Raw genomic sequence first — 26,330 nt, 5'->3', positions numbered from 1 at the left:
AAACAGGCGGGAGCATTCAAAACAAGTCGACACATTCAGAACACCCAGTAAGAATAACCGAATCATAGAGTTGGAAGGGATCCCCCGGGGTCATCTTGCCCAACCCCCTGCAATGAAGGAATCGTTCCCACAGCTCGAACCACCAACCTTCTGGTCAATAGACAGGCACACTGATCCTGAACCGCCCTGGCATCTTCAGATGAACAAATATACAAATTAATATACAAAATAAATAAATAAATAAAACAAATGCAGGCTCTCCTCCCATTTTTATTTTTACCCACTTTCCTCAGCAGTTGTCTTAGTAAGCAGCTGCTTTAGAGCATATTCCTAGCCGCCTTCTCTTTCTACCAGAGGGGTTTGGGTAAATGGCTGGTTTCAAGGCCCTAAGCCCCCCTCCCCCCAACCAAACTGGGAAATACTCCTAACGGTACTGGCCTACCTTGCAGGGTTGTAGATCCCTAAAGAGCTCGGCTGCTAATAACAGCCAGGCAGCCTCCACATGCCCTTGACTCAGCTATTCAGCAAACAGATACACTGCCCTACCGAGAAAGAGAAGGGGGAACAGCGGAAGGCTCCACAACACACACACCCCGTCAGCCGACGGACCGCGCATGCGTTCCTCGGACGGGGCCCTCGCGCCGCGGAGGGAGGCCGCCCTGCTGCCATGGTAACGGGAACGACGCTCCTCGGCCCCAGACGCTCCTTTCTCCCGCCGTTTCGCGCGGCATGACGGGAGTGGCGGTTGTAACGTAGAGATAGAAAAGTCAAGAAAGGGGACCGTGTGGGCGGAGCTGAAAGGCGCCATAGGGGTGTCGCTTATATTTTCACGCCATACGCCTGACATCACAGAACTAACCCGTTCAATTTTTATTTTATTTTATTTTATAAAAACCGGAACTGCCTATGATTGGCGAACGCGCGCAGCACTTCTAACCCCGCCCCCGAAAAAAAAGTAGACCTGTAAGAGTGGTGGCGAACTAGAGAGAGGATTTGCCTAGAGCGGCTCCCTCGCTCGCTACGGTGGCCGACGGCGGCGGCTCCCGGGCGGAAGTGTGGTCGCGCATCGCCGGATGAGAGGGCTGCGCGGTGCATTGTGGGAGCAGCGCCGAGGCCTTCGCGTTTCCCTCACGATTCCCTCGGCGGGACGCGATGCTGACCTCGCGCACGTTCCTCAAGCGCACGCGGGCCGGCGCCGTCGTGAAGGTGGTGCGCGAGCACTACCTGCGAGACGACATCTCATGCGGGGCGGCCGCCTGCGCGCTCTGCGACGGGGGAGGAGCGGAGGAGGCCGGCGGCGGCGGAGACCCCCGGCCCTTGGAAGCTCAGCCCTGCGGGGCCGCCAGCAGCCTCTGCCCGGAGCCGCACTACCTGCTGCTGGACACCAACGTACTGCTGCACCAGGTAATGGGCCGCAGCGGCCAGGGCTTCTCAGGCGCGGATCTCCAGTTGTTGCCGGACTACAACTCCCAATGTTGTAAGCCAGATAATAGCTTTTCTCCTGAGTTTACGCCAATAAAACTCAGAAACGTGAGCGGTTAGGAGTCCAACGTTGTTTATTGCAAAGCAATAGGTTACAGTCGGATCCTTCCTGCCTGGTTGTCCAGATAGTGGTATTTATAAACTTTCAAAGCATTTCAATTTTCACCAACCATATACATCATTACCTCATTTCATGTTTAATACACATGCACAATAAGCACTGGCAATTTCTGCTGAATAAGTTCTGATTCCCACCGTATTTTGTTACATTGTTTTAGTATGCATGTTGGGAACCTGTGCTATGTGTAGCCATTTGAACCATGTAGCAACTTATGTTCTAGCTTTGAGCTGTATCTTTGTGATTAACATATAAGCTGTATTTCTTCCCCAATTGGAGGGGGAGGCAACTACCTACCATAACTTCTCTATTAGCCTACCATAACTTCTCTATTAGAAGCACACTCGATGATTTACAGGGGTACACATTATCACATTTATTGTGGCCCTTTGGGCCACTACCACACCACCGTCCCTTGCTGGCTGGGGTCAGGGGTGATGGGAGTTGTAGTACACCAACAGCTGGGCGGGGGGAGATCTCATCAAGGGTGGGATGTGCTTCCTTGGCAGAGCCAGCTGAACATGTGAGGCGGGATGAGGCAGCTGCCTCGGGTGGTGGAAGTTTAAGGGGAGGGGACATTGTGGGCACCGTGCTCAGCCTCACCCCACGGGAAAGTGGTGGCAGCTCCTGGTCAGCGTTCGAAAATCGCCAGACGCGTTCTGCATCCCGACTCTCGGCCCCCTTGCAACCAAGTGAAGGTGCCAGGATGGCGCCTGACATCTCCACCATGTGATGTGAAGGTGCATGCCTCCCTGGGGATCCTTAGATCTGAACTGTTTCCACACACTAGCGATGCATCCCAGAGAATTCTAGCTGTCATATTTTATCTGCACGATTGGAACAAATTTCAGGTACCGTAAAGTCATATTGAAAAAAACAGGACTTTCGAGCCAAAAAATGGCAACTGCGCATTCTGTTTTGTAATCCTGGTTTAAGGAGCCATTTGGCTCCTAGCTTATATACCTGACTTTCTAACACTTCTGGAGAGATCTTGGCCGGGTCCACCATCCTTTCATGGGTTCTGCCATGCAGCCCAGGTAAAGGAGGGTGGGCAGTGGCTTCCCAGTTCACTTCAGCCAGTGAAACAGTACAGGCCACCCTTGCTGCCCTGGATGATTTCAACAGGTCTGGCCTTGAGCAGAAGTTATTTGGATGCAACCCCATTCTTGCCTCTTGATACGAAAGGGCAAGGGCAAGACCTGGGCCGGGTGGCCCACTAGTGTGCCTTGAGTTTTCAGTTGTGTCCTTTGTGTTTTAAAGAAGTTCTTCCAAGTGGCTGCAATCATGAAATATCTGTTGTTGGTTGCTAAATATTATGGGAATTAGCTCACATGGTATGTTTTCTTTCCAGATTGATATACTAGAAGATCCTGTTATTAGAAATGTGATCATTCCTCAGACGGTCTTGCAGGAAGTAAGAAGGCGGAGCGCTCCAGTATACAAACGAATAAGAGATGTGTTAGCAAATACTGAAAAACATTTCTATTCTTTCACTAATGAGCATCATAAGTAAGCACGTGAAGTAGTAAGCCACACCATTCTTTACTGTTCATTACTAACAGATACATTCAATATATACAAATTGTCTGTTAGGTGCTGTTTAGTTTCAGGTTGTATTTTTTATGATACTGATTGCTTTTGTACTGGGAATTTAAAAAATATTGAGGGATAACTCCTATAGCAAACTCTGTAAGGATGAGTACTGTTAGGATCCAGAGCAGGCATGGGCAACCTTGGCTCTCCAGATGTTTTGGAACTACAACTCCCATGATCCCTAGCTAACAGGACCAGTGGTCAGGGATCATGGGAGTTGTAGTTCCAAAAACATCTGGAGAGCCAAGGTTGCTATGCCTGATCCAGAGGATCTCCAGCAGAACTGGGAGGCAGCTGGCACAGCTGGGCTATGCTAACTTAACTCTCTCATCCTTGGCTCAGCTGGAGAAATGCTGGAGTGTCTTCCCCCATCCTGGCTGAGCCAAGCTTGGTGGATGTAAAAGTGACATAATTCCTGAAAGAGGGTGCAATGGGAGTGGGACCAGAGAGTGCAGGCTGGATCAGCCACGTGACCTGGCAACCCGTTGTTAGTTAAGCTGGTGAAAAGGGTGCTATAACTGAAACCCTCTTTTAAAGGTTTGTTTTTCTTCTGCCAGTGTTAAGCTGGCTGAGCCAGCTCCTAAATAGAGTTTGGACTTGGTGTAACTGGATCCTTTCTTGCTTTATGCCAGCTTAATGTGTGTATAATTGTTCCCTAAATAGTATAGAAATGCTTTAAAATAAATAGCTAAATTTAGATGAAGTTGCTGAAAACAGCACAGTGCCTGATGGGAGTGTGTGTGCTGCCTTTGGATTATTAACCCACCTCACCCCTAACCATGTATAAAAATTTAATTAATTAATAATAATAACTAGCATATCTGCATACCACCTTGTTTGGAGGACTGTTTTACAGATTCCATCTCAATTGGAATTTTGGCTGGATATGCCTCTTGTGCAAAGGCTTCCTACATATTGCAGGCTCAGATATATAGTTAGCCCTACAATGCACCGAGGGCCTGTGTGCGCCAGAGGATTTTGTGTGTTTATACTGTAAATGGATAATTTTTAAAGGAATAACTGGATTTATTTATTTTTTGCTTTTTGGTCTCCAGAGAAACATACATAGAACAAGAACAAGGAGAAAATGCTAATGACCGTAATGACAGAGCCATCAGAATAGCAGTGAAATGGTATAATGAACATCTGAAGGGATTGCAGAACGAAGATAGGATAAGAGTTATCTTGCTCACCAATGACAGAAAAAATAAAGAGAAAGCTGTGGAAGAGGGAATTACTGCTTATACATGTAAGTCCAGGCACTGATGATAAGCCATACAGTTCTGCTATAAGAAAAGGAGCCTTGTGGTAAAATGTGCTGGTTGAAAACCTAGAATGGACTTATTCCGTAGGAAAGATGTCAGAAAACAGATTTCTCCTGGACTGTGCTCCAGTACACGAAATTCTGTGAGTTTCTCAGCAAGTGATTTCATCTGCAAAATACAGTGGTACCTCAGGTTAAGAACTTAATTCGTTCTGGAGGTCCATTCTTAACCTGAAACTGTTCTTAGCCTGAGGTACCACTTTAGCTAATGGGGCCTCCCAAGCACGATTTCTGTTCTTGTCCTGAAGCAAAGTTCTTAACCCAAAGTACTATTTCTGGGTTAGCAGAGTCTGTAACCTGAAGCGTCTGTAACCCAAGATACCACTGTACGCTTCTAGCTAGCCCTGTCATCTGCACTTCTCATCTCAAAAAGGCAGAATGAGACTTCTGCAACCACCTTGCTCAGTGTGTCCTCCCAACACTTGTTGAAGGGAGCTGGGGAGACCCAGTGGAGTTGTTGCTGGATAAAAATTATGAGGAAAAGTGTTCCTTGTTATTAATGGAATGTTTGATACAGTAGTGGGGCAGTATTTAATTTCCAAAAAGAAGAAATGTGCAGGAACTCAGATTTTTGGTAAAACAGTTGTGGATGGAGCAGAACAGATTGTACTTAGTGGAAAGATTATTTGCATGCTTAGGAGCATTTCTACTATATTCCATTCAGTTAATAGAAATAATTATTGATATCAAGCCCAGACATAATTTGTGAAGTCCACATGTCAGTCTCACCATCCAAACTGAAGATTTGTTGCTGTAGAAAACAATATTATACACCAGTTTAATGTTTAATAGTTTTGTAAATTAGTATTGCTTATCCTATGATTTTTGTTACATAAATGTATTTTTTTTATTGGTAGGTGAAGAGTACATAAAGAGCTTGATAGCCAATCCTGAACTTGTGGATCGACTTGCTTGCATAAATGATGAAGCGGTATGTTTCACTCTTCTGGTCTCCATTTTTCTTTGGTGTTCCTGTGTTGTGGCAAGAAGCAGAAGAGAGGGAAAGATTGCAAACTAAGGATAGATTGGCAAAGAACCACTTCCAAACTCATGGCAACAACAAAACTATAGGTGCACCATAAATATCACCATCAGTCTTGCCCAGGAAGATCTAGCCCTAAAATCATCAGCTTAGGCGAATCACTCATACTTGGTATTTGAGGGGGCTGGGAAGGGCAGCTTCATTCTATGGAAACAAGTTGAGGGTCAGGGACCTGGTGAAACATCCAGCTGGTTCAGATGTAGTGTTAGGTGCACGAGTTGTGACAAGCCTTTGGCTCATGCACTCCTGTCCTTTCACATGTAAGAGGAAGAGATTGGAAACTTCCACTTTCAGTTTTAAAATAGCCAGAATTCTCCTTTATGCCTGATATCAGGAAACTATGTTTAGCTCTGTAAAATCAAACCATTTTTTTATTATTGTTTTATGGAGAAGTTCAATGGTTTAATAACCTGAAGAAGGTGCTTCTGGTAACCTACTCTTGGTGCATGGAGTAACATTAACCATGATTTAGATTATGTCCAAACCAGCCTACTGACTCTTTCTTGTATCTGCATCTGGCTCTTACAGAATGAAATAGAAAATGGAAGGATCATTTTCTCTGAGCATCTTCCACTCAGCAAACTGCAGCAGGGTATCAAGTCTGGCCTTTACCTTCAAGGAACCTTCAGAGCTAACAGAGATAATTACCTTGAAGCTACAGTTTGGGTTCACGGTGATGGGGATGAGAGAGAGGTTTGTTTGATGCACGATTGTCTGTGAATTCCTTCATTGGGAAAAGGTGAAATTGTTTTATATATGAATACTCTTTCGATTTTTTGTATAGGTAATTTAAATGAAGGTGGGTTGATAGGGTGAGGTAAGGGATCATTTTTAAACTCTTGTGAATTTACCTGTCAGCTGCAATTCGAGAACTGTCTACTAGACACTGATTCACACTAAAACCAGTGGGGCTTCAGAATAAGCTCATTCAGGCTCATGCTGAAATGGTACATCAAAAGCACCCTCTGCTTAAGTTTTATAGTTAAGTGTTGCATCTGTATAGAGAAGTCTGTTGTAAAAGCAGATTTCCCACTTCTGGCTTGAAAGGCACTCAGCGGATTGTACCAACATTTTTCTATTGAAGCTTAACTATGGTTGAAGCTCAACCATGGCTTCACTGTACATTTGGGATCTTAATCCTAAATGAGATTTGTTCACTTAATTTTTGGTTAATTGTTACATTTGGACTAGGCCACTGAAGAAAGCTAGGAGATGTAACTGACTGTAGTGGCCAGTCAGCAATTAGCAATGGGTCAATGCACATTTCCCTCTCACTTCAGGCCTTTTCTGGAATTCATCCAGCTGCTCTCTTGGGAGACAATACTCCCAAGGCACATGGATAACCAAGTTTACAGCTGGGAATCCCTCTACTAAGATGATATGTGATTTCATAAGGCGACTATTATCCTTAAAACTGATTGTTTGCTTGATGCTTACAGGTAATAATACAAGGGCTTAGAAATTTAAATCGTGCAGTGCATGAAGACATCGTAGCTGTGGAGCTGTTATCAAAAGATGCCTGGGTTGCTCCATCCTCTGTGGTCTTGCTTGATGAGGCGGCTCAGGATGAAGAGGATGATGTGGAAAAAGAAGAACAGAAGGAAAACAGTGTATGACATGAACATGCCAGGTTTCTCTATTCTTGCGCACTTGGCTCTTATTATTGCAGTGAAGTCTGTTTTCATCAGTGTGTACATCTTAATTGATTTGGCAGTCAGTTATTTGGATGCATGTATCCTGCGATTCCATGCATGCACTGGAAAAAGAAAGGTGCAAAAGTTAGCATTCTCAGAATTCCATCTTAAATTTTCAGCAGCAGCATTCCCGCTAGAAAAATTAGGGCTGCCATACGTCCAGGAATCGAACTGTCAAAATGTCGTCCAAGCAGATTTCCGCTGAATCGGCAAATGTAGGGTTGCAATATTCCCAAAAGTGAAAATGAGCCGAAGTTGTTGACATTTCCTCCCCAGCCCACCTTTGGGAATATGGCAACCCTAGAAGAATGGTCCTGAAAATGTGGGCAGTGCTTGATGAAATCTTCAAATTTAGCTGGAGTTTCAGAAGATTTCTCTGAAGCCAAGGGGTGGGGCCTCTACATACACAGTAGGGTAGTGATAACTTTTGAAGTGCCCCCCTTCATGGTGCCCCCCCTAGCCACATCTCCATGAAGTGTCCAGAAATGACAAGCCAACATACAAAAACGAAATAAGGTGTGTGCGTGTGTGCGTGCACACACACATACAACCTTCTATTCCTCGACCGGAAGCTATTTCCTTTCTTGATTTAAACTCAGAGCAAGAAATAAAAGTGATCCATACAAGAGCATGTCTGGAAACTGAGCATACAGATTGAATCGAAGAATGCCGCTGCTCTGAAAAAAAGTCTTAAGAGTTGCCCTTCCCTGAGTTTCTTATTTCCTTCCCCACAGGATAATTTGTAGAACTCCCTAGGACTGGCAGGTGCTTTAGTTAATGAGACAAAATGAGAGTACTTTTGGATATTTTATTTATTTCCATAGTTTTTTAGTTGCAGAATACAGTTTCATGGTATAGATTTTGGTCTGGATTAGTGCAGAATGTTATTTTATTCTTCTGCTGCTAGTCTTGGAAAGGCAGAAGGAGCTCCATGAGCTGCAAAAGGTGGGAAATCTTAAACTGCTTTTGACGTTTTAAATTTCCATCCACACACTTTCAAGGGATCTCTGTGGCTATAAATGCTAGAAACTTGCCTTTTATTTTATAGTAATTTGTTTTCCTGATTGAAATGCAAGTTATCAGAATACTTAATAAGTGAACAAAACCAAATCCTGTGTTTGTGTAGAATTACAACCAGTGTGCCTCCAGATGTTTTGGGACTACAACTCCCATCATTCCTGACCACTGGTCTTGCTAGCTAGGGATGATGGGAGTTGTAGTCCCAAAACATCTGGAGGCACACTGGTTGAGAAACACTGCTTTAAGGGAAGCTTATGTCAAAGAGTAGTTCAAATGATGTCATAATATGGGGTGTGACCTGGAACATTCTTACCACTAAAGCATGGCAGGTTGGGGAACCTGGTTGTTTATATAATTGCAGTTTATATTTTTTATATATGTTTTTAAACCTAGCTGAAGACCTCTGGGAGCAAGAGTATGCTGCGTCCGACCGGCAGAGTTGTGGGCATCATAAAAAGAAACTGGAGGCCTTTTTGTGGCATGCTTTCTAAGTCCCAAATAAAAGAGGTAAGAGCAACAGTTGCGGATTACTTTCTTCACTACCTGAATTCTCTAATTTCAATAAAAGCCATTCGCCCTGCTTCCTAACAGGCAAGACGGCACTTATTTACACCAGCTGATCGCAGAATCCCTCGAATCCGAATAGAAACAAGACAGGCTTCAACACTTGAAGGGCAAAGAATTATTGTTGCTATTGATGGCTGGCCTAGGACTTCGAGATATCCTAATGTAAGTCTGAAAGGAAACTAATTCCCTCTGAAGATTTAACCAATCACCCTGATGATCAAACTGTTACAAAAGGAAGACACAAGAGGTTAACTTGAATTACTTTTGTTGTATATACCTACTAGTGGGCAATGTGTGGCCTGACAGCCATTTACCATTACTTATCATCCTGTTTACAAAATTATTTAAGCCTTGTGACTGTGGTCACCAAGTCTGTGATGGAACCTGATTCAGAAACACAGTAGTTGTTATACTTAAATAAGTGCTTGATCTGATGTATGCCTACTTGGGAATAATTCTCACTGAATGTAGTGAGAATTTCATATTCCAAGTAAGTTGCACATAGGATTGCTACTTACAATGATATTTATTTTTAATACTCTTTAATACTAATATTTCCCCCCAAAACGGCATTGTTTCATAATATTAATGAAGACGTGTATTGGTTTAGGGTCATTTTGTAAAGAATTTAGGAACAGCTGGAGATAAGGAGACTGAGACTGAAGTCCTGTTGCTTGAACACGATGTTCCTCACCAAGCTTTCTCCCAAGCAGTTCTTAGCTTCCTGCCCAAGATGCCCTGGAGCATTACTGACCAGGTACGGTAAGCACTGATAATGTTCAGAAGTACTAATTGGTTAACATCACCATAAGTTTGTAATGCAATTTGTGCTGCACTGGGAACAATGATTAATAATGGAAATAGGAAAGTGATTATTCAGATTCACTTCCATAATAATGAGGGATTTTAAACTCTTGGTTTTTTTTAAAAAAAACCTCTGCCTCCCTGCAAACATTGATTCTACTCATTGCACTTTAATTGTCTCAAGCTGACAGAAATTAGCCACTAAGTTTCTCCAAGGTGAAACCTCCTCAAAGTCAATTTCAGACTGCTTCTTTTATGAAATTAGCATGAACTGTATGTCTGCAGAGTATCCTTAACTATGGATATCAACTGTCCACAGCTTTCCAACAAATGTATTGCATAACAGTTGTCATTTCAGGAGGTAATTCTCCCTCTTAAAACAATTTCTTTAAACTGTTAATCTCCCAAGTAGCATTGGATTGCATTGTACCTTTCTGATTCAATATTGCATCAGTTTTATTACAAATTGTATTTATTTGTGCTCTGCATAGTAAGATGGCATATTTCCTGCTCTCTCTTGCATTGATTGGCCTTTCATCTTCAGGTGTTGTTGTTTTCTTAAGTGTGCTCTTCTCTTTCCTGTATACCTACTTGCTTAAGTGACCAGTTTATGCTTCTGAAAAACTGGCTGAGGCTTATGTATGCCAAAATAAGTTCATAGTCTTTTGTGCTGCAAGCTTCCATGCTGTTTTTGCTGCATCACAAAAGGGCTCATTCCAAGGTTACTTGTCTTAATTGCCAAGTTTTATAATTAAGCAGTTTCTTCAGTTGGGTGAACTTTTTTCCATAATTATTATAACGGTCTGTAGTAGTTCATAAAATGTTTGTTGGAAAACAAAATTTCAGGATATGAAGTTGAGAGAGGACTTGAGGCATTTGTGTGTATGCAGCGTGGATCCCCCTGGCTGTACTGATATTGACGATGCATTGCACTGTAGAGAGCTGGAAAATGGAAATCTAGAGGTAAGTCAAATGTCAGGTGAAGGCTGACATGCATTTTTGTCTGTATATCTAAGTCATCCTTAGATATCCCAAAGTCATCTCAAAGCAAGAGGAAAAGGCCTATTGCTCTGTAAGAAGCAGTTACACATACAGTTTCTTCTGTTATACAGTGGTACCTTGGTTTAAGAACAGCTTAGTTTATGAACAACATGGATTAAGAATGCTGCAAACCCGGAAGTAGGTGTTTTGGTTTGTGAACTCTGCCTTGGAAGCAGAACATGTTCCGCTTCCTGTTTAGTGTGTTCCATTTGTAAATTGAGTCCCCCGCTGCTATGGGAAAGCACGGCTTGGTTTAAGAACGCTTTGGTTTAAGAACGGACTTCCAGAATGGATTAAGTTCATAAACCAAGGTACCACTGTAAATCTGTTTATCAGGGGTCCCCAGACTTACCGGGCTTCGGGCCGGTGCCCGCCGCGCCGAGCGCGCGGCGGGCCGGAGGGCAGGGGAGTGCGCACGCAGCGGGCCGAAGGGCGGGGGAGTGCGCGCCCGTGCGCATGCGCACACGCACACGGTCGGAAAAAATTGCTGAAAATCGCTTGTGCGCATGCGTATGGGCCTCCCCCGACCCGGAAGTGCACCGTAAATGACCTCTTCTGGGTTGGGAGAGGCCCATACGCATGCGCACAAAGGATTTTCGGCGATTTTTTTTCCGATTCTGAAGATCGCCGCCACGCGCCGTAAGAGCGGGCGGTGGCAGCGGGCAGCGGGGGGCGTCGCGGGCCGGATTGGGAGGCTAATTGGGCCGCATCCGGCCCGGGGGCCGTAGTCTGGGGACCCCTGCTGTTTATTATGCTCAGGTTTGTGGTTTGCATTCAGGTATGCTTTCATTCTGTACTATGAACTATGATCACTCTTCAGCTGCAGTACTACAGCCAGTTACAAACATAGTGTACTTTAAGGCAGGCTTGTGTGGCTAAATGTATGGATGCTGCTTTGGCTTAATATTTATTCACTGTATGCCCAGTGTGTTTCAGTTCCTGATTTTCTACTTCTACACTTAATCTCTGTACACAGTTGAACTCTATTTTCTTCTTGAGTAGATAATGCATAGGCTTATACTGTTTGATTTCATCTGAAGTATGTGCCACTGCACTCTTACTGACAAGTCTATCAACAAAACATCTCTAATGACTTCAAGAAACAAGGAAAGTTAAACATAAAGGGTTATATGCAGCAGAGCTATTTTTGTTTTTTGATTGATGCCTTGAGGTTGCGAGAAGTTTCATAAAATGCCTACTTTTGAAAATTCTGAACAACCTGTTTATTTACTAGGTTGGTGTACACATAGCAGATGTCAGTCATTTTATTCGTCCGGGAAATGCCCTAGACCAGGAATCTGCAAAAAGGGGCACAACTGTGTATCTCTGTGAAAAGGTATATTTTCCTCTTTGTATTTATTTATCTTCGGGTGGTATTTTAATTCCCTGTATTGGTTTCTTCCAGACATGAAATGCATTATATTTCTGAAGGTAACTGTGGTGTTTGCCTATGAAGAGAGTGATGTCATCCCCAGTATGTGTGTGAAGGGGTTAAATGTAAAGCCAATGAGAACCCAGGGGGCGGAGTCAGCGAGAGTATAAGACAAGCCCTGGGGGGCTGTAGATGGGAGATGAGATGAGATGAGAGATAAGAGAGATGAGAAGAGAGAGTTGTGGTTATTGAGCTGAGGGGAATCTTTGGGTTGGTTTGAGCTGTGTGAGAAAAAGTAAACCTGACTCAGTGACAGTCAGCATCTGAAAGGAACAGATAAGGACCTACGCAGTTCTGGTTAGGAACTGGGAGGAAGTTGGTTGAATTGTGAACTTGAAGGTATAGGCTGGTATAGGAACTAAGTTAATATGGACTGAACACCATCTTTGAAACCATACGCTTGTTATACTAGTAAGAAATAAACTGAAGTTTGTGTTCACTTTAACAACCCTGACTGGACTCGGTGATTACCAGGAAGCACCTGGCTGGTGGCAGCGGGAAAACCAGTGGTGGCACAGGGATCAATTGACCGTGAAACGTCCGGGGGTCCCTGTGTGATCGCCACAGTAACCAATCATACTATTGAATACAGTGGTGCCTCGCCAGACGAATTTAATTCGTTCCACGGGCCTTTTCTTATAACGAAAAATTCGTCTAGCGAATCCCATAGGAATGCATTGAATTTTTTTGAATTTTTTTTACCCATAGGAACGCATTAATTGAATTTCAATGCATTCCTATGGGAAACCGCGATTCGCTAGACGAATTTTTCATAAAACGAATTCGTCTAGCGAAGCAACCTCCACTAGAAAAATCCTTTCGTTAAGTGGAAATTTCGTTAAGCAGGGCATTCGTTAAGCGAGGCACCACTGTAACAGTTTTCCAGTAAAAGAATTAACCAAAAATTAACAGTTGTTGGGATCCCAAGGGTAGAAAACTGACTAAAACACAACCTTGGTTGAGTCGAAATTGTGTGAAAAGCATTGTCTATTGTACTTTTATCATGATAAGACTTTCCTTTTGACTGGATTTTAACCTGATATTGGGTGACCCTTTTTGCCCACAGAAGCTCATTTCAAAGGGCTATTTTTTCAGTCTTCAACGTCATTCAGAGGTGCCATTCAGAGCACAGGGCAAGAAGAAGGCTTTTTTTTTAGAGGAGCTCCAATGGCTTCTTCATAAGTTCCTCCCTTTCTCTCTTGCCCTGCACTTTGAAAAGGGGCTTTGAATGCACCATACCCAGGGCTTGGTTGAAAAATAGGAAATGTAATGTGAGAAAGGTAGCGTTTGATTAACAACATATCCTTGATCAAATTAACAATATGAGTACAGTTCTATATGCGTACACTATGTCAATATATGTGATTTTTTGGACATAAATAACCACAGTCAAATTTTGTGTGTTTTTGCAGAGGATTGATATGGTTCCAGAGCTGCTCAGTTCAAACTTGTGTTCGTTGAGATCCAATGTTGACAGGTAATTGTGTGGATACAGTTTTTAGATATATAAGAATAAGTTGTCTTCTGTAAACAATTATGTTTACAGAACGGGTCTTTCCACATCTCTGTTCTCACTATGATGTCCTGCAGTCTCCAAGGATCCATTTCACAAGGGTTGTGGGATCCTCCTGAACTGGATGGCATGGGGTGCCAGGGTTGGGGGGCTGCAGCAAGAAGCGGGGGGGGGGGAGTGTTCCATGGAAACTGCAGAGGAGGGAGCAGACTTCCCTGAGCAGAAGTATCATCTTCTCAGGCAAGAGCACCCTAGGATCAAAGACAGCTGCAAGTTTTTTCCTGTTTCATCAGCAACTTTCTACTCCTTTCCTAGGCTTGCATTTTCCTGTATATGGGAAATGAATCACAATGCTGAAATCTTGAAGACTAGATTTACAAAAAGTGTAATTAATTCCAAGGTAAGGTTTGCATTTATTTGGAATATTTAACAACAAATGCTGAATTGCGCCATTTTGAACACCTTAATATTGGGGCATTGAATATGCTTACCCATAAGATGCTGAAAATGGGAGAGTTCCAAGTTTATTTACTTATTTCACTCATTATAATGCACATCAATCTCTGGCTTTTGTCTTCTGGGTTTCTGGGGGTTTTCCTGTTGTTAATCTGTCTCTCACAGCTACAATAAACCTACCATTAAAATTATGGACTGGTCATTTCTTCGTCAGGGAGCAAACGGGCAAATTTAGCAGGGGATCAAATACTTTCCCCCCTCACTGTATATACTGTCCAGTCCAGATAATGTTTGTGGCTGAAATCATGTTGGTTGTTACTTCAGCAATAGATCTGGACAAAGCTAAATCATACTTAGAGTAGACGTAAATGGATTTAAGTTGACTGGTTTCAGTGGGTCTACTTGAGTGTGACTTAACACTGGATGTTACTTACAATCTAAACTACATTTTGCTATGTTTGGCACCCTGAAAAAAATTACTGTATTTACTTATTTGTATATTGAAATGTGTATGTTACTTTTACATCCAGAAGTGGTGAACAAAAAAGCAATGAAAATACAATTACGATTCAGTAAAGGAAATATAAATGAGCTTGATACATGCCACAAAAAGACAAGAGTAGCAGACAAGATGGATCAAAATCAACAGCAAAGCCTGTTGTCTATGCATTCAGAGTTAGTGCTGTAAACTCAGTGAAGGTTGCCCAGTTCAAAGTTTCATCAGAAATTGATTTTTGAATTCTGTCACATTGAGATGGGATTCTCTTAGGAATCGTCACTGCTGCCCTTATATTGATTGCGCCTCTTTTATTATATATTTCTGTCCAAAGGCTTCCCTTACATATGCTGAGGCACAAATGAAAATAGATTCTTCCAGTATGAATGATGACATTACTTCTAGTCTGCGTGGACTAAATAAACTAGCCAAAATTCTTAAGAAGCGTCGGATAGATAATGGGTAAGTAGTTCTTACTGCAGGTCTTCTGCACAGCTTTTCATTCATATGGAGACACTATGACCCAATGCAGCCACTTAGCATTTGCTAGAGTGAATCTTCCTGTTGTCTGCCCTAAAGAAAACAATAGCTGATAAGATAGCACAGTAGTTTTCATACTGCTCTGAAATTCCAAACACATGTTTCTCAATAACAAGATCCAGTTTATTCGAAAGACTGTTTAACCATGATCACCATTACACCCTGCAACTTGCAGCAGTCCCAAATGTGAGTGCTTGGTGCATTTATAAAGCCATTTTCAGATGGGCCTCAGGCTTCCCATCTCCTGCACCCCCGAGCTGTGTCATAGCCTGTTCGTTGGACCCATGCCAGCGCCAGGAACTCCTTGCATGCTGAATAAAGATGACCAAGAAACAAAAGAAGTTTGGTGTGAGCGGAGGTGGGAAAGAATGCCTCCCTTCTCTGAGGGGAAAGGGACAGAGAAGGTGTTGAAGGAAATTGGAAAGTGAAGTGAAAATAATGATAACAACAATAAGAATTCTTTGTGATATCCGGTGCTGTCATTCCACTTGCAATGCAATGCCCACCAGCCAACCCCTGCACACCTTCAAAATCTGCAGAGAGTTGGGGGATAAGATTTTTGAGAAGTGCAAGGAAAGGAGACTAATACGGAGATGCTGAGATAGAATACATCCAGAACAAATGGCTGAATTTAGCATGAGGAAAAGTGAGCTCTGGGACTCCTTGCCACAAGGAGAATGTTGCAAGGAATATAGCAATTGTAATTATTGCCATCATTTTCTACTGGTACCTTGTTTGTATGATGTTTAGGCTCTGTAAAATATTTTACTATTCTCATATCTGTTACTTTCTAGGGCTTTAACTCTCTCTTCACCTGAAGTTCGTTTCCACATGGATAGTGAAACCCACGATCCTATTGATTTACAGACGAAGGAGCTCAAGTATGTTTTATCTCCTGTTTTCAATGCTGTCCAATTATTTGTTCACAAGTGCACCGTTAATGGAAGTATGATGTGCACAGCGCCGTTCTCCACACCAGAGGCCACTTCAAAATATCAAAGCAGTCAACAGTATATGTTGCATTCCGTCAAGAGTGTTTATGAATACAGTCTATCATAGTACACTTCTGTTTAGAGTGTTCAGAAAAAAGGTTGTTCTGTGGAAAAGTCGGGACGGTTGGAAAATTGTGAACATGGACTTAATGATAATGTTATTATTTTTGTTAACTTACAGAGAACCATTAGTGTGTGTGGCACTTTACAGTATAACCAAGCAACACAACTAAATTTTATAAGCTATAGTCTGCAACTTCTAAATGTGCACATCTTATTGTGGCTACACAAGCAACATGCTGAACAGAGCTGGTAGCTGAGCCTGTCCACTAAAACAAACACACACCAGAGGGCATCAAAACTGATATTAGGTCACAGGGGCAGGGAACAGTGTCTAAAGGGCATTTGTTTATCATGTATAAAATATGCAAGAGTGTTGAAGTTCACCTATGAATTCTTCGTGCTTCCACAGAACAAACATATCAAATTTTAACTATCGCTTTCCATGACGGCCTCTCTTCTTATAAGTGTAATATTTCCTGTTGATAGAGAAACCAACTCCATGGTTGAAGAGTTCATGTTGCTTGCTAACATCTCTGTGGCGCAAAAGATCTATGATGAATTCTCAGAGCATGCCTTGCTAAGAAAGCACCCTGCTCCGCCTCCATCAAATTATGACATCCTTGTGAAGGCTGCAAAGTCTAAGGCAAGTTATCAATGCTTGGAATTGAAGTGGTTAAAGGATCGAGTTCTTAACCAATAGGTATATTTTTCTTTCTGATTTTAGCTGGGATCAGAATACCTCGTGTGGAGTTGTAATCAGCGTAGCGCTAACGAAATTGTTCCATTGGCACACACATTTCTACTTTCCCTTCCCTTCCCCACAAACTGTTCTTGGGGTTCTCCTGCTCCTCCAGAGCAGATGTGAGGAGGTCATGGAGAGAGGGGAGGTCTCAGCATACATCTGGATTTTTTTAGTAAGACTTTGCAAAACAACAACAACTTTTGTGTCCGGATTTTCACTTTTTGAAATAAGGCAATTTAAAGGAGTTATTTAAAGGTGGGCCATGCTGATTCACACATGTACTAGAGCAGTTGTCTTCAACTTTGCAGACCCAAGACCCACCTCACATGCATTTGGGGACGCACTTAATTGTTTTACCGCATGATAGTGCTGCTGTCTTGCAACCCTGTGTACGAGGTTCTGGCCCTCTTATTGAAGATCATTGCACTCTGGCTTTTCAAACCCCTGCTTTCAAGAAAGTGCACCTCAATCCCAGGGCCACTCCTAAATATCCAGCCCATGGGTCAGTTCAGTCTTGACCCACCAGTTACCCATTTGGCCCATTAGACCAGATTTGGGGGCAAGCCACGTTTACCCACTCTACACCTGAAGTCATTCAGATAAAGGGCAGGGCTTGGCCAAAAGGGTGGGGCTTCACCAAAACCCACTTGAGCAACTTCCAAAGCACTCAAAACATCTGGAACCTTTGAAGTAATGTGCAAAACAGGTAAGAAGGATTCCCTAGGGGTAGGTTGAGGGAGTTTTGGACTATTTGGTATTGTCTGATATAATATGGTCTGACCTCGGAATGTATTTAGGATTGTATTATGGATCTGGCTGATACATCTGGAGATACCGACTTCAGGGAAAGGGGGGTGGGAACTTGTTGTGAGGGTGGGAATAAATGGGTAAAATATTTTGACATTAAGTTAAAATATTTTTGGGTAAGGGATAGAGATTAGTAGTTAGATCATAGCAATTTTGGAGAGAGGATGTTAGTAATAAAGAAGTTTAAGTATAAAAAGTATGGTTAATAGCAATGAAGAAGTTAAAATTTAGAAAAAAGAATTTGAAGTTAGATTTGGGAACCGCGAGAATTATTTTAACAACAAGAACTCAAGAGGGGGAATTGAGGAAGTCAGAAAGGACAAGTTTAGAAGTCTTAGAATGATGTCATTGTATTTTTACTTTTATTTTTATTGCTGTATTTTCTTTTTTAATCTTTTTTATTCTTAATTGTTTTTGAAATGTGAAGAATTTGGGGGAATAAGAACGGACAAAGTGGTTTTGTACTCTTTTTTCTTTTTTATCTGTATTTCTTTTAAAATCCAATAAATAATATATATATATATTTTAAAAAGGATTCCCACCCCCTCTCCACATTAGCAGCAAATCTGCTGACATCATTTGCGACATCAGGTGATCGATAGATGGGCAGTCCCGCCCTCCTGCCAAATTTGGCTTGAGAGGCAGATCCTGATAAAGATCTGGCCCACAGAGTGGAAAAACGTTCCCTGTCTGTTCTAGAATTTGGAGGTAGTAAAAAGAGTTTGCTCCCTGTGTGCACAAGACAGTGCTTTGTATGTTTGTGCAGGCCTCAGAGTCCTTGTCTTTTTGACATCTAAATTAACTTCATGATTTGTATACAAAAGGATATAGCTTGGCCATCTCTTATTTCCTTTACCTTGGCTTTGAACCCCTGTTGAGGGCAGCCATATTGATTCTTAGGTTTGTGAGTTGAACAGATGATATTAGTTGTGGTTTGTTTGTCATCTTGCATGTAGTCCTTTCCCTGAGGAGCTCAAGGTGTCATATGCATAGCTGTCAACTTTCCCCCTTTTTTTAAGGGAAATTCCCTTATTCCGAATAGGATTCCTCACGAGAAAAGGGAAAAGTTGACAGCTATGGGACTCATATGTCAGTTCCTTGGCCTGCATCAGCAAACGTTTTAAACGATGGCAGTGTTGTGAAATGTTGGTGTCTGTTTTTATGCTTATTGTGTTGTTTTTATGATGTTAGCCACTGTGAACCCGGCCTTGGCCAGGGAGGGCGGGATACAAATAAAATTATTATTATTATTATTATCAATTATTATTATTAAAGCAACTCCCCCCTACTTCTTTTTTTCTGTAGGGTTTGGACATCAAAACTGACTCAGCAAAAGCCCTGGCTGATTCTCTTGACAGTGCAGAATCGCCTTCTTTTCCTTACCTGAACACTTTGTTACGTATCTTGGCTACTCGCTGCATGATGCAAGCAGTTTACTTTTGTTCTGGAATGGACACCGATTTTCGTCACTATGGCTTAGCATCTCCTATTTATACACATTTTACTTCACCTATCAGAAGGTACTCTTCATGAAATTTTGAAAGGGAAAAAATGTGTGTGTTGCAGCCTGTTAAAAATATAGTTCGACAGTTGCCACATTCTACCAAATCACCCTAGGATAAATTACTTTCAGTATTGCTTTCGTTAGTTCAAATACTAAAGTTTTATTACAAATTGTGTAAATATGGCAAACTTGCCTACTGTCCTCTTGTTTTCTATGCATACTTTGGGACTGTTTTGCAGAATTTTGAACCATTTACGCTTTTTGATTTTGTGCAGAAACTAGTTGATAAACCATAGAATAAATATTGTCAAGGGAATTTTGATTGATGCAAAGTCCTTAAGAGCCTTTGAGCCTCCAGGGCTTATTGAATGCTGAGTATATCAGCTGAGGGAAGGAAGAATGGAGAGGAAATAGAGGTGGTTGTCCTACTCAATTCCCATACCCTTTAAATTTATATTGAGTACGCATTTCTACAATACTGATAGCGGTAGGATGAAAACATAGGGAAACGCTGTCCAAATGTCTGGACGGCTGTTGCATGAAGCATCTGCAATACAAGCAGAAATATCACAAGATGTATTAGGATGAAAAGAGTTTCATTAGTTCCGTACTGCCTGTGTCATTTATACACGCACACAAACGCCTACCCCATCTGATTTCAGGAAAAGATGCATGTGACTGTCTAAATTCACATTCAACCTCTGGCCACGTAGGACTAGATCATTCATAAACAGCCCCACCCCATAGCTGTAACTGCTTTTAAGGAGGACCTGTGTGAACACACAAAGGACAGCCATAGAATGTAGTTTATAAAAATGCTCGACTTTCCTCAACAGTCTTTTAGGAGAACAGGCCAGAAACCTTTGAAATCCTGCTTCATATGCTGAAAAGACATGGCAGGTTTCACCGGAAAAATAGACGGAAGCAAGTTCTTCAAATATGAAACTGCTTTGGTATTTTTACCTTTGGATTTTAACCTTTCACAAAATACAGAAATCAAATGTGCTATGTACTTTAAACGTGCACTGTCAGATTTTTGCCATGAGGTTAAGAAAATGGTCTAAATGGACAGTTTTTCAGGGGAAATGAATCTGGAAGTAAGATTTGAGTTGAGTGGACATGTTTCACGAGCTATTTCCAGGGGGAAATCATGAATAGGAAAAGGGAAAACACTCCCTCCTCTTTTCACACTTCAGTATGTCTCCCCTCACCTCAAGGAAAGCAATATAGTACTCAGGTTTGGGATTGGCAGCTGGCCCCAAACCTGAGCATATTGCATAACAGAGGAAGATTTCAGGATAGCGAGAAAGGAAAAAGTCCTCTTCACCAGCCCTACCATGAGCCCTGAACAGAACTTCAGGGTTTCTTTTCCAGGCAAGCTGAAGCCCTGAAGAGAGACACTCCTGTGAGGAGCAACTGACACTCTGCAAGGTTTTTATTTGCACACCTTTGTTCTTCCTTCATTGCTTATAGTTTACAAGTGAACTACGTACTGCATAAGATGCAAGCTGCAAAACCTGAATGTTTAACACGGGTTTCTGTGCACCTGAAACAAACTGCGGTTGGCTCTCGCTTGTTATCAATGATGAATGTTTTCTTCTTTCATTGCAGGTATGCTGATATTATAGTGCATCGGCTGCTGGCTGTGGCCATAGGGGCGGACAGCACTTATCCTGACCTCACGGATAAACATAAATTGGCAGATTTGTGCAAGAATCTAAATTACAGGCATAAAATGGCTCAGTATGCCCAGAGAGCTTCGGTTGCCTTCCACACTCAGGTGAATGTTTGTCTTTTTCTTCCACAAAGGATTTGGGAGCAAAGGAGTGCTGGAGTGATGGCTGCTTCACCTTGATATTGTGATTTTTAAATGGCTTTATATTGTTTGCAGTCTTGGGGGATTCTTGAGTCAAAAGATGAGGCAAAATGAATTCCACCCTCCCAAAGAAGTATATCCTCTTCTTCCCGTTGATCATACCTGCTTAGTTTCAGCAGAGTGCAAGCAATTGGGGGATGGGTCGCTTGGAAGCTCTCTCTCTCGTTGCGACAGTTTAGGCAGTGCATCATAACGAATAATATTGTGTTGTGAACAAACAGGAAACTTGGGAATTTGAAGCTGCTGTTGTTCTGATGGCTATATTTACATTGTGAATCTTTAGAACTTTGGAGAAGCAATGTTTTTAAGAATGATCCAGCCCAAGTCAAGAGCACTTGTCCTTTTAATTTTGGCAGAAGAGAGAATTAAGCATGCATTTAACTCTGCCGTAGATATCTGTGTAACTTAAATGGTCTTAAGTTTGAATAGATTATACATTCCATAGTGCCTGCAATATTCTATCTGTTTCCCCCCCTGAAAACTTGAGTGTTGTGTAAAAAGACGGTTCATTTCTATTCCGTATACATATTCAAATGGCTGCTAAAACTGCCCAGAGTCCCCACCTTTCTGCATAGGACTCTGCAGAAGTGAGTGGAAGGACAGTCTGGTCAGTCATTTGCTAGCGAAAGAAGAGCTGCTAAAAAGTGCATCCATGTGCCTCCCCATCTTCCCCGCACCCATCTCAGCATATGAATGCTAGGAAGAAAAATACTACTGGTTCATCTGTGAATATAAAATTCAAAGTATTTGTCTAAGCACTTTGGAAGGGAGTGGGATTAATTAATTCATCTGGGTGCTGCCTTTCACTGTAGAGAAAACATGTACCTGCTTCTTCTAGGGTTTCAGTGAAGATAATTGTTTATTATTATTATTAAGTATTATTTATTTATTATATTTATACAAATTAAATAAATAAATATAAATGCTTTGTCTGGCACCTAAAATACATTATTACATTTATTATAGTCAAACATCAAAAATGGTTTCAATTTCTCCCCACCCCAGTTGTTTTTCAAAAGCAAAGGCGTGGTGAATGAAGAGGCATATATCCTGTTTGTACGGAAAAACGCAATTGTCGTTCTGATCCCCAAATACGGCTTAGAAGGCACCGTCTTCTTCGAAGAAAAAGACAAGCCAAAACCAGCCCTTCTGTACAACGAGGAGGTAAGGCGCCTTGGTTTTTGTATGGGATCTTTTTAGCTGGGAAATCACACAAAGCCCAGATGCCACTTATGCAAAGCATGTTCAAAGTTTTAGACTGAACGTCTAAAACTAATGTGGCATCAAAGTTGAAGCTGATTTTGTGAAACAGCAAAATCCAGAAACATGCAGTAGGAACAACCCCCGACCACTAAGAAGCATTTCAAACTTACTAAGGTTAATGTGTGGTTTTGTAAGTTTAGCATTAGATACATTACAAGGGAAACTGGTTTCAGGGTTGTGTGCATGCTATTTGTGTGTGTTTCATTTTATGCATGCTTTGTTACGCTGATTGAAGGAATCTAGATAGATTACTCTGTTAGAAGTGCACTCAAGGTGCCTGTCTCTGGAGAGCAGTCCAGATCCTTAAAGGTAAAGGGACCCCTGACCATTAGGTCCAGGGGCTTGGTATAGTTTGCATATTTCCTGAAAGCCAAAGCTTTAAATACTTTAAATGTTATTACTATTTTTTTCCTTCAATGTATCAATTCTGTATTGAACTGGGGGGGGGTATGTTCTTTTCTTAGATTCCCTCTCTCACTGTGGAAGGGACGCCTTTCTATACGTTTGACAAGGTTATAGTGAACATCATGTTAGATGCTTCCAATATTCAGCACCAGAAAATCCGTATGGCCCTGGTAGAGCCCAAGGTAGGTTGCTGGTGTAGTAGCTGAAAGCAGTGTGGTGACAAGGAGAAGTCAAAACAGTGCATATTGAAGTAGACCTGAAAGCAAACTTTGAGACAGATTTGAAGGTTCCTTCTTGGATAAAAACACCTAGGAATACGTTATCTATTACTTTTCTTAAATGGGTTGGCATGGGGGAAGTGTGGCACAAGCTGCCTTTTATTGTTTTGGCCTGGTGAGAAGGAACTAAGTTCCCACTGGAATTAAAAGGGGGCTTAGGAAAAACACGGGTGGTGGTTCAGTGTGATTTAAATCCAGCTGCTGCAGCTTCACTCACTCACCAGCAAAGGGCCCATCAAATTTCTGGCTCATACATAAGTGGCAAGGATTTGTATATTCAAATGGCTGCTTGAAGGTATAGGATGTATCTGCATAGAAAAAAACCACATTGCACCCCTATATAAAAAGGGCTAGATGAGGCCACACAATTTTATCTCTGTGCAACAGCACTTTGCTGCCTCTTGTATAAGTGGATGCATGTTGTTCATTACTTTTTCCCATAGGAAAAAGGTGGGGTGAAAACTTACTGCCAGTCTCTTGTGACTCCCATTAAGAATCAAGCCAGTTCCTATCCATATCATGGGTTGTGTTTGTTGGTCACTAGAACAAGGCGGTCCAACTTTTCATACCAAGTGGGCCGCAAGAGTACTTCAAGCACAATTCAAAGTGTTGGTGCTGACCTTTAAAGCCCTAAATGGCCTTGGTCCAGTATACCTGAAGGAGCGTCTCCACTCCCATCGTTCTGCCCGGACACTGAGGTCCAGTACCAAGGGCCTTCTGGCGGTTCCCTCATTGCGAGAAGCCAAGTTGCAGGGAACCAGGCAGAGGGCCTTCTTGGTAGTGGTGCCTGCCCTATGGAATGCCCTCCCATCAGATGTCAAAGAGGAAAACAACTACCAGATTTTTAGAAGAGATCTGAAGGCAGCCCTGTTTAGGCTTTTAATGTTTAATCGATTATTTTATTTTATTTTTCTGTTGAAAGCCACCCAGAGTGGCTGGGGAAACCCAGCCAGATGGGCAGGGTATAAATATAAATATTATTATTATTTGACACTGAACCAGTGGGATGCACACTGCCGTGTCGTGCCGGCGTGGGAGGCTTTGGGAAGGAGGATAAAGGACCCTGACGGAGTCCTCATGACTCCTTCCCAAAGCCCAGTGTCACCCCCAGCTTTGGGAAGACAGCAGGAGGGGTGGGGGGAGAAGGTGAGGGCCGACAAAAAAGCCCTTGGACCACTCTGCTCTCGAGTGTGACTTTATTGGGGAGGAGTGGGGAACTGTTGTCTAGTTTTTCTTCACTGAATTGTGAATTATCCTACAGCAACTCCCCCCCCACCCCACTTCTCAAAGAACGTCTCTGTTTAGGGTTTTAGAATATACATGTTGTGAAGCTGGGTGACAAGACTATTTTATTATTTTAAAAACTGATAGCATTACGCTGGCATTCAGCTAAACAGTTCTGCAAGCCCGACTACTTTTCACTGTGCCATGTAACTTCTCCACTTTGATGCCCCCTAAATCTGCTCTGGAGGCTTGGGGAAACCCCAGAACACATTTCGCAGGTGTGCAGGACAAAGTCTTTCCATTGCACAGCTAAAAGTCCTACGCTAGAGGGGAATGGCTTGTGCTTTTCACAAGAAGTAAGCATTGTTAACCTTTTCCTTTTCTGTCAGGTACAAGGCATTAGTATTCCAAACCAGGCCAAGCAACTGAGTGGCAAGAATGAACCAGAGAAAAAGAAGACAAAATTGGGAAAATAGCTTCATTTGACAAAAAATAGTTAATTTTACATCATATTTGATGTTTAAGACAAATGATATTTTATATACATTTACAAGCCACTTTTAAATAACTGTGTCGTTTAAACTTATTTTTATATGTTCCTGTTCAAGTCTTGTATTTAAAAGCACCACTTAAAAAACGAAGCTAAGCTTCTGGACATCTTTAGGTGATCCTACAGAAGCTGCAAAATAAAGAATATCTTTACACATTCCTGATGCAGAATTGTCTATATGTGCTGTGGTGTTTCAGACTTTTCAAAATAACATTAGCTAAAACTGTTCATGTACAAAAAATTAATAATAATTTAAAGAGGAAGTAATGAACCATCTTTTGAACCTCAAGTGCATATAATATTTATTTTGGAAAAACCATTTGCTGAGGGATATCCTGCCGGAGGAAGGTGTGAAATGTACATCACTTGTCCACATTTTAGATGTTGTTGTTTAGTCGTTTAGTCGTGTCTGACTCTTCGTGACCCCATGGACCATAGCACGCCAGGCACTCCTGTCTTCCACTGCCTCCCGCAGTTTGGTCAAACTCATGTTTGTAGCTTCAAGCCACATTTTAAATACTGCCTCTGAATTACATACCTTGCCATTTCCTGTAAGTTGGGGAAATGTAGAGGTCTCTTCAGAATTAAGCTTCTAGCATCGATTAGGGGAGCTGACCTATTATCACAGAGGGCTGGTTCAGGACGCAGTGCATATTGCTTCCATTTGCTAAGGCAGAATTGATAAAGAGGACTTGAGATGGTAAAACTTGTATCTGGCTTGCACAGCCTATAGCTAGGTGGCTCTCTTCATGAATGTAGCAGTCAAGAAAATTTCCTGCACATAGAAGCGAGTATGTTATGGAGAACGCTGTGCTACAGGAGAAAAAAACTGGAAGGCGTTTGCCAGTGACAGATACTTACCAAATTCTTTTCAGAATACAAACAGTAAATGGAAGGAACTAGGAAATTTAGTTCTAGGAAATGGAACCTTAGATCTAGCAATGTTAGAGAATGATTTAAAAAGAATGTGTAAAATTTGGAGTTGGTCTGAGATGGAATAGAAAAAGAAATCTACTGAATATGAGAATTTAATGTCAGTAGAGCATTTACTGCTGAGATTCTAATCCATTTGAGTGTACATCTTTATCAGACAACAGGGCAAAATTTGTTGTCTACATTCAGAGTTCTGCACCGGGTTCAATTAAATGTTTGTCCCTATCGCCCTTAAGTTAGAGGTTGCCCTCTCCTCCCTGCCCCACTCCCATGAAATTAATCTTATAAGCCAAGCATAGTTATGTGGCAGGATGTCCATGCTGGCTTTCCTGGTTTGCAAATGTGCCTACAGGCACAAAATAATTTGTGATCCCTGTTAATTTTTTTTCAGGAGACCAAGCTTTACTGTGAATGTATTGAAGAGAAAATTATCTACAGCCAAAGGTGACTAGGGCAGACAATTTTGCTGCAGAAACACCAAAATTATTCATCTCTGAACAAGAGGCTAGTTAGAACGATGGGAGTGCCCGAGCCCATTAATCATGTTTAGATGCATTTCCTCTTTGAAGAG

The 26,330-nt window shown here is 42.0% G+C and overlaps 2 protein-coding genes across 10 annotated transcripts in view; one reads left to right on the top strand and one right to left on the bottom strand.

Moving 5' to 3' along the window:
* Window positions 1-719, bottom strand: part of PIBF1 (progesterone immunomodulatory binding factor 1) — an 81,197-nt gene extending 80,478 nt beyond the window's left edge. For 4 of the 9 annotated variants that reach the window (XM_088667470.1, XM_088667476.1, XM_035115491.3 and 1 more), the window contains exon 1: window positions 443-645. The gene's annotated coding sequence lies outside the window, so the exon portion shown is untranslated. Of the gene's footprint in view, window positions 1-442 lie in introns of all 9 variants that reach the window. The other 5 variants (XM_088667471.1, XM_088667477.1, XM_088667474.1 and 2 more) reach the window with 2 other exon arrangements.
* DIS3 (DIS3 exosome endoribonuclease and 3'-5' exoribonuclease) lies at window positions 673-25,115 on the top strand. The gene is made up of 21 exons (XM_035115488.3): window positions 673-1,404; window positions 2,952-3,109; window positions 4,249-4,442; window positions 5,375-5,448; window positions 6,088-6,252; window positions 6,999-7,169; window positions 8,667-8,780; window positions 8,865-9,002; window positions 9,451-9,597; window positions 10,491-10,607; window positions 11,920-12,021; window positions 13,530-13,594; window positions 13,946-14,030; window positions 14,917-15,044; window positions 15,917-16,003; window positions 16,664-16,820; window positions 19,032-19,246; window positions 20,842-21,010; window positions 22,112-22,270; window positions 22,834-22,956; window positions 24,666-25,115. The coding sequence occupies exons 1-21, from the start codon at window positions 1,153-1,155 to the stop codon at window positions 24,750-24,752; spliced, it is 2,907 nt and encodes a 968-aa protein (XP_034971379.1). The 5' UTR covers window positions 673-1,152; the 3' UTR covers window positions 24,753-25,115.
* Window positions 25,116-26,330: the final 1,215 nt, after the last annotated feature.

The sequence above is a fragment of the Zootoca vivipara genome, chromosome 4 (genome assembly GCF_965207765.1).
Source record: "Zootoca vivipara chromosome 4, rZooViv2.hap1.1, whole genome shotgun sequence".
In the NCBI taxonomy this organism is placed as follows: Eukaryota; Metazoa; Chordata; class Lepidosauria; order Squamata; family Lacertidae; genus Zootoca; species Zootoca vivipara.
The sequence above is the reverse complement of the archived record's forward strand: the minus strand, read 5'-3'. Positions and strand labels throughout refer to the sequence as shown.

What these genes read in the sequence shown, in the direction of transcription:
- DIS3 (XM_035115488.3), top strand. Translation starts at nt 1,153, where the DNA reads ATGCTGACCTCGCGCACGTTCCTCAAGCGCACGCGGGCCGGCGCCGTC. An exon ending in TTCACTAATGAGCATCATAA is followed by an intron (nt 3,110 to 4,248) that starts GTAAGCACGTGA and finishes TTTGGTCTCCAG; the next exon opens with AGAAACATACATAGAACAAG. An exon ending in CTAAGTCCCAAATAAAAGAG is followed by an intron (nt 8,781 to 8,864) that starts GTAAGAGCAACA and finishes GCTTCCTAACAG; the next exon opens with GCAAGACGGCACTTATTTAC.